The following is a 15,980-nucleotide window of genomic DNA, read 5'->3' as shown; positions in this document are numbered from 1 at the left end:
AATGGGAAAGCCACTCGACGACACGAGCGCTCTAATAATCAACCAACTAGTGGTATCGTGCTTAGATCCAGACACACGGAAGCTTTGGGAGCGGACACTAAACCACGGCGAATTTCCAAATCTGACGGAAACGCTGCAATTCATCCAGACCCAAAGTGAAGTGTTAGAAAGATGCTCAATTGGAGGACCCAGCAATATACGAGTGAAGAGTGCGAGAGTGTGTACAGTCGCGGAAAATGGTTGTGAGGTTTGCCACGAAGAACAACATCCATTATACAAATGCAGCAAGTTCTTGGAGATGGACGCACAGCAGCGGATCGACAAGGTAACCAGCCTCAAGCGTTGCCTCAGATGTCTCGCTAAAGGGCACAACAAGCGAGAATGCAAATCTAAGTGGTTCTGCAAGGAATGCAGGAAGGACCATCATTATTTGCTGCACCTTGTTCGAGTGGAAAAGCAGCTCCAACCAACAACTAGTGTGGACCAAGGTTCGGTAAGCATGCAGTGCTCAAATACGGCGAACGCGACAGTATTGTTGTCCACAGCAGTTATTTTAGTGATCGACCGATCAGGCAAGGCTCATGAAGCAAGAGCCCTAATAGACAGCGGCTCGCAGTTAAACTTTATTTCGGCAAGCATGGCCCAACTGCTTCGATTGCCAATAAAATCGGCTCATGTTTCACTCGTTGGAGTCGGCGCTGAACCTGTGACTACAGCAAAGCAGAAAGTGGTAGCCATAGTCAAATCAAGATGCTCAGACTATACGGCAACCATCGAATGCATGGTGTTGCCTAAACCAACGGCTGAGCTACCAGTAGTGACCGTTCCTGGTTTGTGGAAAATTCCGGAAGGAATTGCGTTAGCAGATCCTACATTCTTCCATAGTCGGCGAGTCGACATGATCCTGGGAGCGGAACTATTCGCTGAGTTGCTACATACAGGGAAAATCCAGCTAGGTGAGAACCAACCAACATTAATCAATTCCGTCTTTGGTTGGATCGTCAGCGGCAAGGTCGACCCATCACCACCAGTCCAAGCCAACAACGCAGTCGTCTTGACCAGCATCGAAACGCTAATGGAGAGGTTCTTCGCGATTGAGGATGCAGACACCAACAACAACTTGACCATCGAGGAAACAGCGTGTGAGAACTTCTACAGAGAGACGACAACACGCCACGACGATGGGAAGTTTGTGGTTCGCTTGCCACAAAAGGCCGACATGATAAATTCACTGGGTGAGTCAAAATCAATGGCAACTAAACGTTTGTTAGCAATTGAAAAACGATTGGATAAAGAACCTGGTACTCGTGAGGCATATACCGCATTCATGAAGGAGTACGAAGAGCTGGGACACATGAGTGTTGTATCAAAGGAAGGTGATGGGCACAGCACCGCGTATTATATGCCACATCATCCAGTGTTTAAGGCAGATAGCAGCACCACCAAGTGTCGTGTGGTTTTCGACGCTTCAGCCAAATCATCAAGCGGTATATCACTGAATGACACACTCATGGTAGGTCCAACTCTTCAGCAAGAAGCAACAACAATTTTAATCCGTTTTCGGACGAAGCCAATAGCTCTCACAGCCGACATAGCTAAAATGTATCGGCAGATTTGGGTACATCCGTCAGATCGACATCTGCAGAGAATATTGTGGCGACCATCGAGAGACATGCCTATTCAGGAGTATGAACTGAATACGGTAACATATGGCACTGCAGCGGCACCATATCTTGCAATAAAATCGCTGCAGCAAACCGCCGTAGATCATGGTGCAGAATTCCCTCAAGCAGCAGCCAAAATGTCCGATTTTTACGTCGACGATTTTATTTCGGGAGAAACCACTGTTGAAGCCGCAAAGACACTACAGCGGGAAGTTATTGATATGGTTGCTAAGGCTGGCTTCTGTTTGCGAAAATGGGCATCGAACAATCCGAATGTTCTACAAGGCATAAACGAAGAATCTTTGGCCAGTCCCTTGCTACAAGATGAATCCGAAGCAGCGCTTTCTACACTCGGGATGATCTGGGAACCAAATGCGGATACATTTCGTGTTAAAATAAACATCTCCGAAACTGGCAACACGAAGCGATCGATATTATCACAAATCGCTCGTAGTTTTGATCCGTTGGGACTGCTAGACCCAGTGAAGGCACTAGCTAAGCAATTGATGCAGAAAATATGGAGTTTGAAGACAACAGAGAAGAAGAGATGGGGCTGGGATGATGAAGTACCCCCCTTAATTCATCAAGAATGGAGTAAGATTTGTTGTCAGCTGAAGTATCTGCAATACATCCAGGTTCCACGAGTCACGATCAATGAAGGAATAAATGGACTTCAGTTACATTTCTTCTGCGATGCATCTGAAGCAGGTTACGGAGCATGTTGCTACGTGAGATCAATAACATCATCGGGAATGATAACCTCCAGGTTACTAGCGTCAAAATCAAAGGTATCGCCATTGTCTTCAAAGCATTCCATAGCTCGTTTGGAGTTATGTGGAGCGGTTTTAGCGTCGGATCTATTAAACATCGTTACCAAGTCGACAGAATTTAAGGTGGATACAACTTTGTGGACTGATTCCATGATAGTTGTACAGTGGCTGCAATCATCTCCACATCGGTGGAAAACCTTTGTTGCCAATAGAGTGACAACCATCCAACAAGCTACGATCGGCTGTAACTGGCGACACGTTCCTGGTAAGGACAACCCTGCAGATTTGGTTTCAAGAGGATGCTACGGCAAAGATTTGATCAACAATAACCAATGGTGGCAGGGACCAAACTGGCTTGTGCAGCCAGAATCAGAATGGCCAGTTCCAACACTTGATCGAGCATCGGATCAGGACACTGATCCAGACATCATCACAGAAGAAAGGAAACTCACGATTCTTCACGCGGTTGAGGAACCGAACCATCGTATATTTATGCTGTATTCATCATTTTCAAGGTTGAGGAAAATGATCAGTTACTGGGTTCAGTTTCTGAATAAAAAATCTGGCAAAGTGAACTACGAACAACCTGGACTGACAACCACGGATATGCAAGAAGCAGAAAAAATCTTGTGCAGATTAGCGCAACGTGAATCCTTCAAGGCGGAATTGAAGGCGTTAAGGGGCAACTCGTTTGTATCCGCATCATCACCACTGAAATGGTTGCACCCGCAAGTGTCCAGCGATGGCATCATCCGAGTTGGCGGTCGTCTAGCAAATTCAACGCTGCCGATAGAATCCAAACATCCGATGGTTATTTCAGGCAATCATCCATTGGCCATACTCATAATGTGGCACTATCATCTAACATTGATGCATGCTGGCCCGCAGTTAATGCTCAGCGCACTTCGACAGAAATATTGGATCACCGGTGGCAGAAATTTGGCACGAAAAATATATCGTCAGTGCCATACATGCTTTCGCTGCCGTCCCCCGATGACCGAGACGTTAATGGCAGATCTACCAGCAACGCGAGTAACCGCAGCACGACCGTTCTCCATCGCCGGTATTGATTACTGCGGACCTGTGTACGTGAAAGGAGCTCATCGGCGCGCATCGGCTACAAAGGCGTTTGTGGCGATCTTCATCTGTTTCATCACGCGCGCAGTCCACATCGAATTGGTTTCCGACTTAAGCACCGCGGCGTTTCTATCCGCTCTTCGACGCTTTGTCTCAAAGCGAGGTCTACCAGCGGAACTTCACTCGGACAACGGGACCAACTTTAAGGGTGCAGCGAACCAGCTTAATGCAATTTACAAGTTATTTAATTCTACAGAGCATCAACGCAGCGTAAATTCGTGGGTTCTGGAGAAAGGCATCACCTGGAAGTTCATCCCTCCACGCTCCCCTCATTTTGGCGGTCTCTGGGAGGCTGCGGTTCGATCAGCGAAGTATCATCTAGTGCGAGTGCTTGGGGACTCATCTCTAACTTTCGAGGATATGACAACCGTTCTTCATGAGATCGAATGCTGCCTCAACTCCCGTCCCATCACACCCCTGACGGATGACCCTTCTGACGTCGAGGCGCAGACTCCGGGACACTTCTTGATGGGCACACATCCTCTCCAGATACCGGACATCGACGTGTCACAGCTCCCTGCGAATCGTTTAACGCATTGGCGACACGTTCAGCAACTGACACGGCGTTTTTGGGATCGATGGCATCGAGAGTACCTGCAGCAATTGCAGCCCCGGGCTAAATGGCTTAAACCAGGAACAGCGCAGATTCAACCAGGAGCGTTGGTATTAGTTAGAGAGGAAAATATACCATCGACGAGATGGCCTTTAGCACGTGTAATGGAGATCCACCCGGGAAAGGATGGTGTGACTCGCGTCGTCACAATAAAGACAGGACAGGGAAATCAAATGGTTCGACCAATAGTAAAAATTTGTCCATTGCCAATGTTTGAAGAGAAGGCAAATTAGTGAATTAGTAAAATTCTAGAATTTTAGGTGGCAGGATGTTGCGTATTCAAATTGGGTTGCGCCGAAATGTAGGCAATCCCAGAATTAGTTAGATTAGTTTCGAAGTTCGAATTGGCACTTCGAAGTTCGAAGTGGCATTGATCCACGTACGTATGAATGGCAACGATACATGAATGGGACAGAACGAATGGCGAAGAGGTATAGCAAAAAAAGTATTGAATTGAACGGAGTAGTCCATTCAGGCCTTTTGCCAAGGGAACCGCAGTTAGACATCACTAATGCAACTCGTCGCCGATTAGGGTCGTTTCATTCAGAAATTTGAAAATATATGGATTACTTGGAAAAGAAAAACATCCGTTTTGTGTGTTATACTTTACAAGCTTTAAGATCCTGTAAAGAGACCGACCCACGGTATCTCTTGTAGGACACCTTCTAGCACGCCAAGTTTTCTATCGTATTAGTTTTGGAGATTATTGGGAGCTGTGACCTGTTGGCATGCCCATCGGTCCCAGTCTGGCTAATACTCCACACTGAGTGTTGGTACCGTGCGTACCAACTCAGACGCGCACACTCCGGTCACAAGCGATTGCGACCGACCTGACGGCAAGCTCGAACAGTGACTTTGAAGAGAATAAGACGATGCAAAATGGTGTTAAGAAGGTGCTTAAAGTGACTTTAAAGAGAATGAGACGATGCAAAATGGTGTTTAGAAGGTGCTTAAAGTGACTTTAAAGAGAATGAGACGATGCAAAATGGTGTTAAGAAGGTGCTTAAAGTGACTTTAGAGAGAATGAGACGATGCAAAATGAGGTTTAGAAGGTGCTTAAAGTGAATTTAGAGAGAATGAGACGATGCAAAATGGTGTTTAGAAGGTGCTTAAAATGACTTTAAAGTGAATAAGACGATGCAAAATGGTGTTTAGAAGGTGCTTAAAGTGACTTTAAAGAGAATGAGACGATGCAAAATGAGGTTTAGAAGGTGCTTAAAGTGACTTTAAAGAGAATGAGACGATGCAAAATGGTGTTTAGAAGGTGCTTAAAGTGACTTTAGAGAGAATGAGACGATGCAAAATGGTGTTTAGAAGGTGCTTAAAGTGACTTTAAAGAGAATGAGACGATGCAAAATGGTGTTTAGATGCTGCTTAAAGTGACTTTAAAGAGAATGAGACGATGCAAAATGTGGTTTAGAAGGTGCTTAAAGTGACTTTAAAGAGAATGAGACGATGCAAAATGGTGTTTAGAAGGTGCTTAAAGTGACTTTAAAGAGACTGAGACGATGCAAAATGAGGTTTAGAAGGTGCTTAAAGTGACTTTAGAGCGAATGAGACGATGCAAAATGGTGTTTAGAAGGTGGTTAAAGTGACTTTAAAGAGAATGAGACGATGCAAAGTGAGGTTAAGAAGGTCCTTAAAGTGACTTTAAAGAGAATGAGACGATGCAAAATGGTGTTTAGAAGGTGCTTAAAGTGACTTTAAAGAGAATGAGACGATGCAAAATGAGTTTTAGAAGGTGCTTAAAGTGACTTTAAAGAAAATGAGACGATGCAAAATGAGGTTTAGAAGGTGCTTAAAGTGACTTTAGAGCGAATGAGACGATGCAAAATGGTGTTTAGAAGGTGGTTAAAGTGACTTTAAAGAGAATGAGACGATGCAAAGTGAGGTTAAGAAGGTCCTTAAAGTGACTTTAAAGAGAATGAGACGATGCAAAATGGTGTTTAGAAGGTGCTTAAAGTGACTTTAAAGAGAATGAGACGATGCAAAATGAGTTTTAGAAGGTGCTTAAAGTGACTTTAAAGAGAATGAGATGATGCAAAATGAGGTTAAGAAGGTGCTTAAAGTGACTTTAAAGAGAATGAGACGATGCAAAATGGTGTTTAGAAGGTGCTTAAAGTGACTTTAAAGAGAATGATACGATGCAAAATGAGGTTTAGAAGGTGCTTAAAGTGACTTTAAAGAGAATGAGACGATGCAAAATGAGGTTTAGAAGGTGCTTAAAGTGACTTTAAAGAGAATGAGACGATGCAAAATGGTGTTTAGAAGGTGCTTAAAGTGACATTAAAGAGAATGAGACGATGCAAAATGGTGTTCAGAAGGTGCTTAAAGTGACTTTAAAGAGAATGAGACGATGCAAAATGGTGTTTAGAAGGTGCTTAAAGTGACTTTAAAGAGAATGAGACGATGCAAAATGGTGTTTAGAAGGTGCTTAAAGTGACTTTAAAGAGAATGAGACGATGCAAAATGGTGTTTAGAAGGTGCTTAAAGTGACTTTAAAGAGAATGAGACGATGCAAAATGGTGTTTAGAAGGTGGTTAAAGTGACTTTAAAGAGAATGAGACGATGCAAAATGGTGTTTAGAAGGTGCTTAAAGTGACTTTAAAGAGAATGAGACGATGCAAAATGGTGTTTAGAAGGTGCTTAAAGTGACTTTAAAGAGAATGAGACGATGCAAAATGAGGTTTAGAAGGTGCTTAAAGTGACTTTAAAGAGAATGAGACGATGCAAAATGAGGTTTAGAAGGTGCTTAAAGTGACTTTAAAGAGAATGAGACGATGCAAAATGAGGTTTAGAAGGTCCTTAAAGTGACTTTAAAGAGAATGAGACGATGCAAAATGGTGTTTAGAAGGTGCTTAAAGTGACTTTAAAGAGAATGAGACGATGCAAAATGGTGTTTAGAAGGTGGTTAAAGTGACTTTAAAGAGAATGAGACCATGCAAAATGGTGTTTAGAAGGTCCTTAAAGTGACTTTAAAGAGAATGAGACGATGCAAAATGGTGTTTAGAAGGTGCTTAAAGTGACTTTAAAGAGAATGAGACGATGCAAAATGGTGTTTAGAAGGTGGTTAAAGTGACTTTAAAGAGAATGAGACGATGCAAAATGGTGTTTAGAAGGTGCTTAAAGTGACTTTAAAGAGAATGAGACGATGCAAAATGGTGTTTAGAAGGTGCTTAAAGTGACTTTAAAGAGAATGAGACGATGCAAAATGGTGTTAAGAAGGTGCTTAAAGTGACTTTAAAGAGAATTAGACGATGCAAAATGGTGTTTAGAAGGTGCTTAAAATGACTTTTAAGAGAATGAGACGATGCAAAATGGTGTTTAGAAGGTGCTTAAAGTGACTTTAAAGAGAATGAGACGATGCAAAATGAGGTTTAGAAGGTGCTTAAAGTGACTTTAAAGAGAATGAGACGATGCAAAATGAGGTTTAGAAGGTCCTTAAAGTGACTTTAAAGAGAATGAGACGATGCAAAATGGTGTTTAGAAGGTGCTTAAAGTGACGTTAGAGAGAATGAGACGATGCAAAATGGTGTTTAGAAGGTGCTTAAAGTGACTTTAAAGAGAATGAGACGATGCAGAATGAGGTTTAGAAGGTGCTTAAAGTGACTTTAAAGAGAATGATACGATGCAAAATGGTGTTTAGAAGGTGCTTAAAGTGACATTAAAGAGAATGAGACGATGCAAAATGGTGTTTAAAAGGTGCTTAAAGTGACTTTAAAGAGAATGAGACGATGCAAAATGAGGTTTAGAAGGTGCTTAAAGTGACTTTAAAGAGAATGAGACGATGCAAAATGGTGTTTAGAAGGTGCTTAAAGTGACTTTAAAGAGAATGAGACGATGCAAAATGGTGTTTAGAAGGTGCTTAAAGTGACTTTAAAGAGAATGAGACGATGCAAAATGGTGTTTAGAAGGTGCTTAAAGTGACTTTAAAGAGAATGAGACGATGCAAAATGGTGTTTAGAAGGTGGTTAAAGTGACTTTAAAGAGAATGAGACGATGCAAAATGGTGTTTAGAAGGTGCTTAAAGTGACTTTAAAGAGAATGAGACGATGCAAAATGGTGTTTAGAAGGTGCTTAAAGTGACTTTAAAGAGAATGAGACGATGCAAAATGAGGTTTAGAAGGTGCTTAAAGTGACTTTAAAGAGAATGAGACGATGCAAAATGAGGTTTAGAAGGTGCTTAAAGTGACTTTAAAGAGAATGAGACGATGCAAAATGGTGTTTAGAAGGTGCTTAAAGTGACTTTAAAGAGAATGAGACGATGCAAAATGGTGTTTAGAAGGTGGTTAAAGTGACTTTAAAGAGAATGAGACGATGCAAAATGGTGTTTAGAAGGTGCTTAAAGTGACTTTAAAGAGAATGAGACGATGCAAAATGAGGTTTAGAAGGTCCTTAAAGTGACTTTAAAGAGAATGAGACGATGCAAAATGGTGTTAAGAAGGTGCTTAAAGTGACGTTAGAGAGAATGAGACGATGCAAAATGGTGTTTAGAAGGTGCTTAAAGTGACTTTAAAGAGAATGAGACGATGCAGAATGAGGTTTAGAAGGTGCTTAAAGTGACTTTAAAGAGAATGAGACGATGCAAAATGGTGTTTAGAAGGTGCTTAAAGTGACTTTAAAGAGAATGAGACGATGCAAAATGGTGTTAAGAAGGTGCTTAAAGTGACTTTAAAGAGAATTAGACGATGCAAAATGGTGTTTAGAAGGTGCTTAAAATGACTTTTAAGAGAATGAGACGATGCAAAATGGTGTTTAGAAGGTGCTTAAAGTGACTTTAAAGAGAATGAGACGATGCAAAATGAGGTTTAGAAGGTGCTTAAAGTGACTTTAAAGAGAATGAGACGATGCAAAATGAGGTTTAGAAGGTGCTTAAAGTGACTTTAAAGAGAATGAGACGATGCAAAATGGTGTTTAGAAGGTGCTTAAAGTGACGTTAGAGAGAATGAGACGATGCAAAATGGTGTTTAGAAGGTGCTTAAAGTGACTTTAAAGAGAATGAGACGATGCAAAATGAGGTTTAGAAGGTGCTTAAAGTGACTTTAAAGAGAATGAGACGATGCAAAATGGTGTTTAGAAGGTGCTTAAAGTGACATTAAAGAGAATGAGACGATGCAAAATGGTGTTTAAAAGGTGCTTAAAGTGACTTTAAAGAGAATGAGACGATGTAAAATGAGGTTTAGAAGGTGCTTAAAGTGACTTTAAAGAGAATGAGACGATGCAAAATGGTGTTCAGAAGGTGCTTAAAGTGACTTTAAAGAGAATGAGACGATGCAAAATGGTGTTTAGAAGGTGCTTAAAGTGACGTTAGAGAGAATGAGACGATGCAAAATGGTGTTTAGAAGGTGCTTAAAGTGACTTTAAAGAGAATGAGACGATGCAAAATGAGGTTTAGAAGGTGCTTAAAGTGACTTTAAAGAGAGTGAGACGATGCAAAATGGTGTTTATGAGGTGCTTAAAGTGACTTTAAAGAGAATGAGACGATGCAAAATGGTGTTTATAAGGTGCTTAAAGTGACTTTAAAGAGAATGAGACGATGCAAAATGGTGTTCAGAAGGTGCTTAAAGTGACTTTAAAGAGAATGAGACGATGCAAAATGGTGTTTAGAAGGTGCTTAAAGTGACTTTAAAGAGAATGAGACGATGCAAAATGGTGTTAAGAAGGTGCTTAAAGTGACTTTAAAGAGAATGAGACGATGCAAAATGGTGTTTAGAAGGTGCTTAAAGTGACTTTAAAGAGAATGAGACGATGCAAAATGGTGTTTAGAAGGTGCTTAAAGTGACGTTAGAGAGAATGAGACGATGCAAAATGAGGTTTAGAAGGTGCTTAAAGTGACTTTAAAGAGAATGAGACGATGCAAAATGGTGTTTAGAAGGTGGTTAAAGTGACTTTAAAGAGAATGAGACGATGCAAAATGGTGTTTAGAAGGTGCTTAAAGTGACTTTAAAGAGAATGAGACGATGCAAAATGGTGTTTAGAAGGTGCTTAAAGTGACTTTAAAGAGAATGAGACGATGCAAAATGGTGTTTATAAGGTGCTTAAAGTGACTTTAAAGAGAATGAGACGATGCAAAATGGTGTTTAGAAGGTGCTTAAAGTGACTTTAAAGAGAATGAGACGATGCAAAATGGTGTTTAGAAGGTGCTTTAAGTGACTTTAAAGAGAATGAGACGATGCAAAATGAGGTTTAGAAGGTGCTTAAAGTGACTTTAAAGAGAATGAGACGATGCAAAATGGTGTTTAGAAGGTGCTTAAAGTGACTTTAAATAGAATGAGACGATGCAAAATGGTGTTTAGAAGATGCTTAAAGTGACTTTAAAGAGAATGAGACGATGCAAAATGGTGCTTAGAAGGTGCTTAAATTGACTTTAAAGAGAATGAGACGATGCAAAATGGTGTTTAGAAGGTGCTTAAAGTGACTTTAAAGAGAATGAGACGATGCAAAATGAGGTTTAGAAGGTGCTTAAAGTGACTTTAAAGAGAATGAGACGATGCAAAATGGTGTTAAGAAGGTGCTTAAAGTGACTTTAAAGAGAATGAGACGATGCAAAATGGTGTTTAGAAGGTGCTTAAAGTGACTTTAAAGAGAATGAGACGGTGCAAAATGAGGTTTAGAAGGTGCTTAAAGTGACTTTAAAGAGAATGAGACGATGCAAAATGGTGTTTAGAAGGTGCTTAAATTGACTTTAAAGAGAATGAGACGATGCAAAATGGTGGTTAGAAGGTGCTTAAAGTGACTTTAAAGAGAATGAGACGATGCAAAATGGTGTTTAGAAGGTGCTTAAAGTGACTTTAAAGAGAATGAGACGGTGCAAAATGAGGTTTAGAAGGTGCTTAAAGTGACTTTAAAGAGAATGAGACGATGCAAAATGGTGTTTAGAAGGTGCTTAAAGTGACTTTAAAGAGAATGAGACGATGCAAAATGAGGTTTAGAAGGTGCTTAAAGTGACTTTAAAGAGAATGAGACGATGCAAAATGGTGTTTAGAAGGTGCTTAAAGTGACTTTAAAGAGAATGAGACGATGCAAAATGAGGTTTAGAAGGTGCTTAAAGTGACTTTAAAGAGAATGAGACGATGCAAAATGGTGTTTAGAAGGTGCTTAAAGAGACTTTGAAGAAAATGAGACGATGCAAAATGGTGTTTAGAAGGTGCTTAAAGTGACTTTAAAGAAAATGAGACAATGTAAAATGGTGTTTAGAAGGTGCTTAAAGTGACGTTAGAGAGAATGAGACGATGCAAAATGAGGTTTAGAAGGTGCTTAAAGTGACTTTAAAGAAAATGAGACGATGCAAAATGGTGTTTAGAAGGTGCTTAAAGTGACTTTAAAGAGAATGAGACGATGCAAAATGGTGGTTAGAAGGTGCTTAAAGTGACTTTAAAGAGAATGAGACGATGCAAAATGGTGTTTAGAAGGTGCTTAAAGTGACTTTAAAGAGAATGAGACGGTGCAAAATGAGGTTTAGAAGGTGCTTAAAGTGACTTTAAAGAGAATGAGACGATGCAAAATGAGGTTTAGAAGGTGCTTAAAGTGACTTTAAAGAGAATGAGACGATGCAAAATGGTGTTTAGAAGGTGCTTAAAGTGACTTTAAAGAGAATGAGACGATGCAAAATGGTGTTTAGAAGGTGCTTAAAGTGACTTTAAAGAGAATGAGACGATGCAAAATGAGGTTTAAGAGGTGCTTAAAGTGACTTTAAAGAGAATGAGACGATGCAAAATGGTGTTTAGAAGGTGCTTAAAGTGACTTTAAAGAGAATGAGACGATGCAAAATGGTGTTTAGAAGGTGCTTAAAGTGACTTTAAAGAGAATGAGACGATGCAAAATGGTGTTTAGAAGGTGCTTAAAGTGACTTTAAAGAGAATGAGACGATGCAAAATGGTGTTTAGAAGGTGCTTACAGTGACTTTAAAGAGAATGAGACGATGCAAAATGGTGTTTAGAAGGTGCTTAAAGTGACTTTAAAGAGAATGAGACGATGCAAAATGGTGTTTAGAAGGTGCTTAAAGTGACTTTAAAGAGAATGAGACGATGCAAAATGGTGTTAAGAAGGTGCTTAAAGTGACTTTAAAGAGAATGAGACGATGCAAAATGGTGTTTAGAAGGTGCTTAAAGTGACTTTAAAGAGAATGAGACGATGCAAAATGAGGTTTAGAAGGTGCTTAAAGTGACTTTAAAGAGAATGAGACGATGCAAAATGGTGCTTAGAAGGTGCTTAAAGTGACTTTAAAGAGAATGAGACGATGAAAAATGAGGTTTAGAAGGTGCTTAAAGTGACTTTAAAGAGAATGAGACGATGCAAAATGGTGTTTAGAAGGTGCTTAAAGTGACTTTAAAGAGAATGAGACGATGCAAAATGGTGTTTAGAAGGTGCTTAAAGTGACTTTAAAGAGAATGAGACGATGCAAACTGGTGTTTAGAAGTTGCTTAAAGTGACTTTAAAGAGAATGAGACGATGCAAAATGGTGTTTAGAAGGTGCTTAAAGTGACTTTAAAGAGAATGAGACGATGCAAAATGGTGTTTAGAAGGTGCTTAAAGTGACTTTAAAGAGAATGAGACGATGCAAAATGGTGTTTAGAAGGTGCTTAAAGTGACTTTAAAGAGAATGAGACGATGCAAAATGAGGTTTAAGAGGTGCTTAAAGTGACTTTAAAGAGAATGAGACGATGCAAAATGAGGTTTAGAAGGTGCTTAAAGTGACTTTAAAGAGAATGAGACGATGCAAAATGGTGTTTAGAAGGTGCTTAAAGTGACTTTAAAGAGAATGAGACGATGCAAAATGAGGTTTAGGAGGTGCTTAAAGTGACTTTAAAGAGAATGAGACGATGCAAAATGGTGTTTAGAAGGTGCTTAAAGTGACTTTAAAGAGAATGAGACGATGCAAAATGGTGTGTAGAAGGTGCTTAAAGTGACTTTAAAGAAAATGAGACGATGCAAAATGAGGTTTAGAAGGTGCTTAAAGTGACTTTAAAGAGAATGAGACGATGCAAAATGAGGTTTAGAAGGTGCTTAAAGTGACTTTAAAGAGAATGAGACGATGCAAAATGGTGTTAAGAAGGTGCTTAAAGTGACTTTAAAGAGAATGAGACGATGCAAAATGAGGTTTAGAAGGTGCTTAAAGTGACTTTAAAGAGAATGAGACGATGCAAAATGGTGTTTAGAAGGTGCTTAAAGTGACTTTAAAGAGAATGAGACGATGCAAAATGAGGTTTAGAAGGTGCTTAAAGTGACTTTAAAGAGAATGAGACGATGAAAAATGAGGTTAAGAAGGTGCTTAAAGTGACTTTAAAGAGAATGAGACGATGCAAAATGGTGCTTAGAAGGTGCTTAAAGTGACTTTAAGGAGAATGAGACGATGAAAAATGAGGTTTAGAAGGTGCTTAAAGTGACTTTAAAGAGAATGAGACGATGCAAAATGGTGTTTAGAAGGTGCTTAAAGTGACGTTAGAGAGAATGAGACTATGCAAAATGGTGTTTAGAAGGTGCTTAAAGTGTATTTATAGAGAATGAGACGATGCAAAATAGTTTTTAGAAGGTGCTTAAAGTGACTTTAAAGAGAATGATACGATGCAAAATGGTGTTTAGAAGGTGCTTAAAGTGGCTTTAAAGAGAATGAGACGATGCAAAATGGTTTTTAGAAGGTGCTTAAAGTGACTTTAAAGAGAATGAGACGATGCAAAATGGTGTTTAGAAGGTGCTTAAAGTGACTTTAAAGAGAATGAGACGATGCAAACTGGTGTTTAGAAGGTGCTTAAAGTGACTTTAAAGAGAATGAGACGATGCAAAATGGTGTTTAGAAGGTGCTTAAAGTGACTTTAAAGAGAATGAGACGATGCAAAATGAGGTTTAGAAGGTGCTTAAAGTGACTTTAAAGAGAATGAGACGATGCAAAATGGTGTTTAGAAGGTGCTTAAAGTGACTTTAAAGAGAATGAGACGATGCAAAATGAGGTTTAGAAGGTGCTTAAAGTGACTTTAAAGAGAATGAGACGATGCAAAATGGTGTTTAGAAGGTGCTTAAAGTGACTTTAAAGAGAATGAGACGATGCAAAATGAGGTTTAGAAGGTGCTTAAAGTGACTTTAAAGAGAATGAGACGATGGAAAATGGTGTTTAGAAGGTGCTTAAAGTGACTTTAAAGAGAATGAGACGATGCAAAATGGTGTTTAGAAGGTGCTTAAAGTGACTTTAAAGAGAATGAGACGATGCAAAATGGTTTTTAGAAGGTGCTTAAAGCGACTTTAAAGAGAATGAGACGATGCAAAATGGTGTTTAGAAGGTGCTTAAAGTGACTTTAAAGAGAATGAGACGATGCAAAATGAGGTTTAGAAGGTGCTTAAAGTGACTTTAAAGAGAATGAGACGATGCAAAATGTGGTTTAGAAGGTGCTTAAAGTGACTTTAAAGAGAATGAGACGATGCAAAATGGTGTTTAGAAGGTGCTTAAAGAGACTTTGAAGAAAATGAGACGATGCAAAATGGTGTTTAGAAGGTGCTTAAAGTGACTTTAAAGAAAATGAGACGATGCAAAATGAGGTTTAAAAGGTGGTTAACGAGACTTTAAAGAGAATGAGACGATGCAAAATGGTGTTTAGAAGGTGCTTAAAGTGACTTTTGAGAGAATGAGACGATGCAAAATGGTGTTTAGAAGGTGCTTAATGTGACTTTAAAGAGAATGAGACGATGCAAAATGAGGTTTAGAAGGTGCTTAAAGTGACTTTAAAGAGAATGAGACGATGGAAAATGGTGTTTAGAAGGTGCTTAAAGTGACTTTAAAGAGAATGAGACGATGCAAAATGAGGTTTAGAAGGTGCTTAAAGTGACTTTAAAGAGAATGAGACGATGCAAAATGAGGTTTAGAAGGTGCTTAAAGTGACTTTTAAGAGAATGAGACGATGCAAAATGAGGTTTAGAAGGTGCTTAAAGTGACTTTAAAGAGAATGAGACGATGGAAAATGGTGTTTAGAAGGTACTTACAGTGACTTTAAAGAGAATGAGACGATGCAAAATGAGGTTTAGAAGGTGCTTAAAGTGACTTTAAAGAGAATGAGACGATGCAAAATGGTGTTTAGAAGGTGCTTAAAGTGACTTTAAAAAGAATGAGACGATGCAAAATGGTGTTTAGAAGGTGCTTAAAGTGACTTTAGAAGAGACTTCTAGGACAAAAGGCAAAAAAGTTATAAGCGTTTGAAGGTGCAAAGGTCGAAAAAAGTGCTATGTTTGTTTCTCATGCCCATGTCACTCCCAAGTACTTGGAAACACCGAAAATGTACTTTGGAGACGCTTGAAAATCACTCCCAAGTACTTGGAAACGTAAATATCTCCCAAACTAGAAGAGCTAGAAGGATGCCAAGAGCGTCAAACGAAAGGAAATTAAATTTCAAACAAAAAACATGTTTAGCAAATTAACGATAGGACAAAAAACAAAAAAGTTATAAGCGTTTGAAGGTGCATGGGTTGGAAAAAGTGTCCATGGCCAGGAATGAAGGGACCGGTTTCTATAGGGTTTTCGTTAAAGGCGAGAATTTATACTAAGTCTTTCGGCAAGAAGAAGAAGAAACCAAGGTCTTCGGCAAAACGTGAATATCTCGAAAACTAGAAGAGCTAGAAGGACGCCCGAGGCAGCAAACGAAAGGAAATTGAATTCCCTACAATATTAATGAAAAAAATCACAGGTTGGGCGAAAGACAACAAAGTTAAAAGCGATTGAAGAAACAAGGGTTTGAAAAGTGCTTTACATGAAAAAACGTCAATATCTCCGAAACTAGAAGAGCTAGAAGGACGCCAAGGGCAGCAAACGAA

The 15,980-nt window shown here is 39.6% G+C and overlaps 1 protein-coding gene across 1 annotated transcript; it reads left to right on the top strand.

Moving 5' to 3' along the window:
- Positions 1-898: 898 nt before the first annotated feature.
- LOC131271148 (uncharacterized) lies at positions 899-1,513 on the top strand (the record flags this gene model as incomplete). Its single annotated transcript, XM_058272535.1, has 1 exon — positions 899-1,513. A coding segment is annotated over exon 1 (615 nt), but the record flags the coding sequence as incomplete, so codon positions are not given.
- Between the last annotated feature and the right edge of the window lie 14,467 nt (positions 1,514-15,980).

Source organism: Anopheles coustani, unplaced genomic scaffold (assembly GCF_943734705.1).
Source record: "Anopheles coustani unplaced genomic scaffold, idAnoCousDA_361_x.2 U_42, whole genome shotgun sequence".
NCBI classification, from domain to species: domain Eukaryota; kingdom Metazoa; phylum Arthropoda; class Insecta; order Diptera; family Culicidae; genus Anopheles; species Anopheles coustani.
This window is presented reverse-complemented; position numbering and strand designations above follow the sequence as displayed.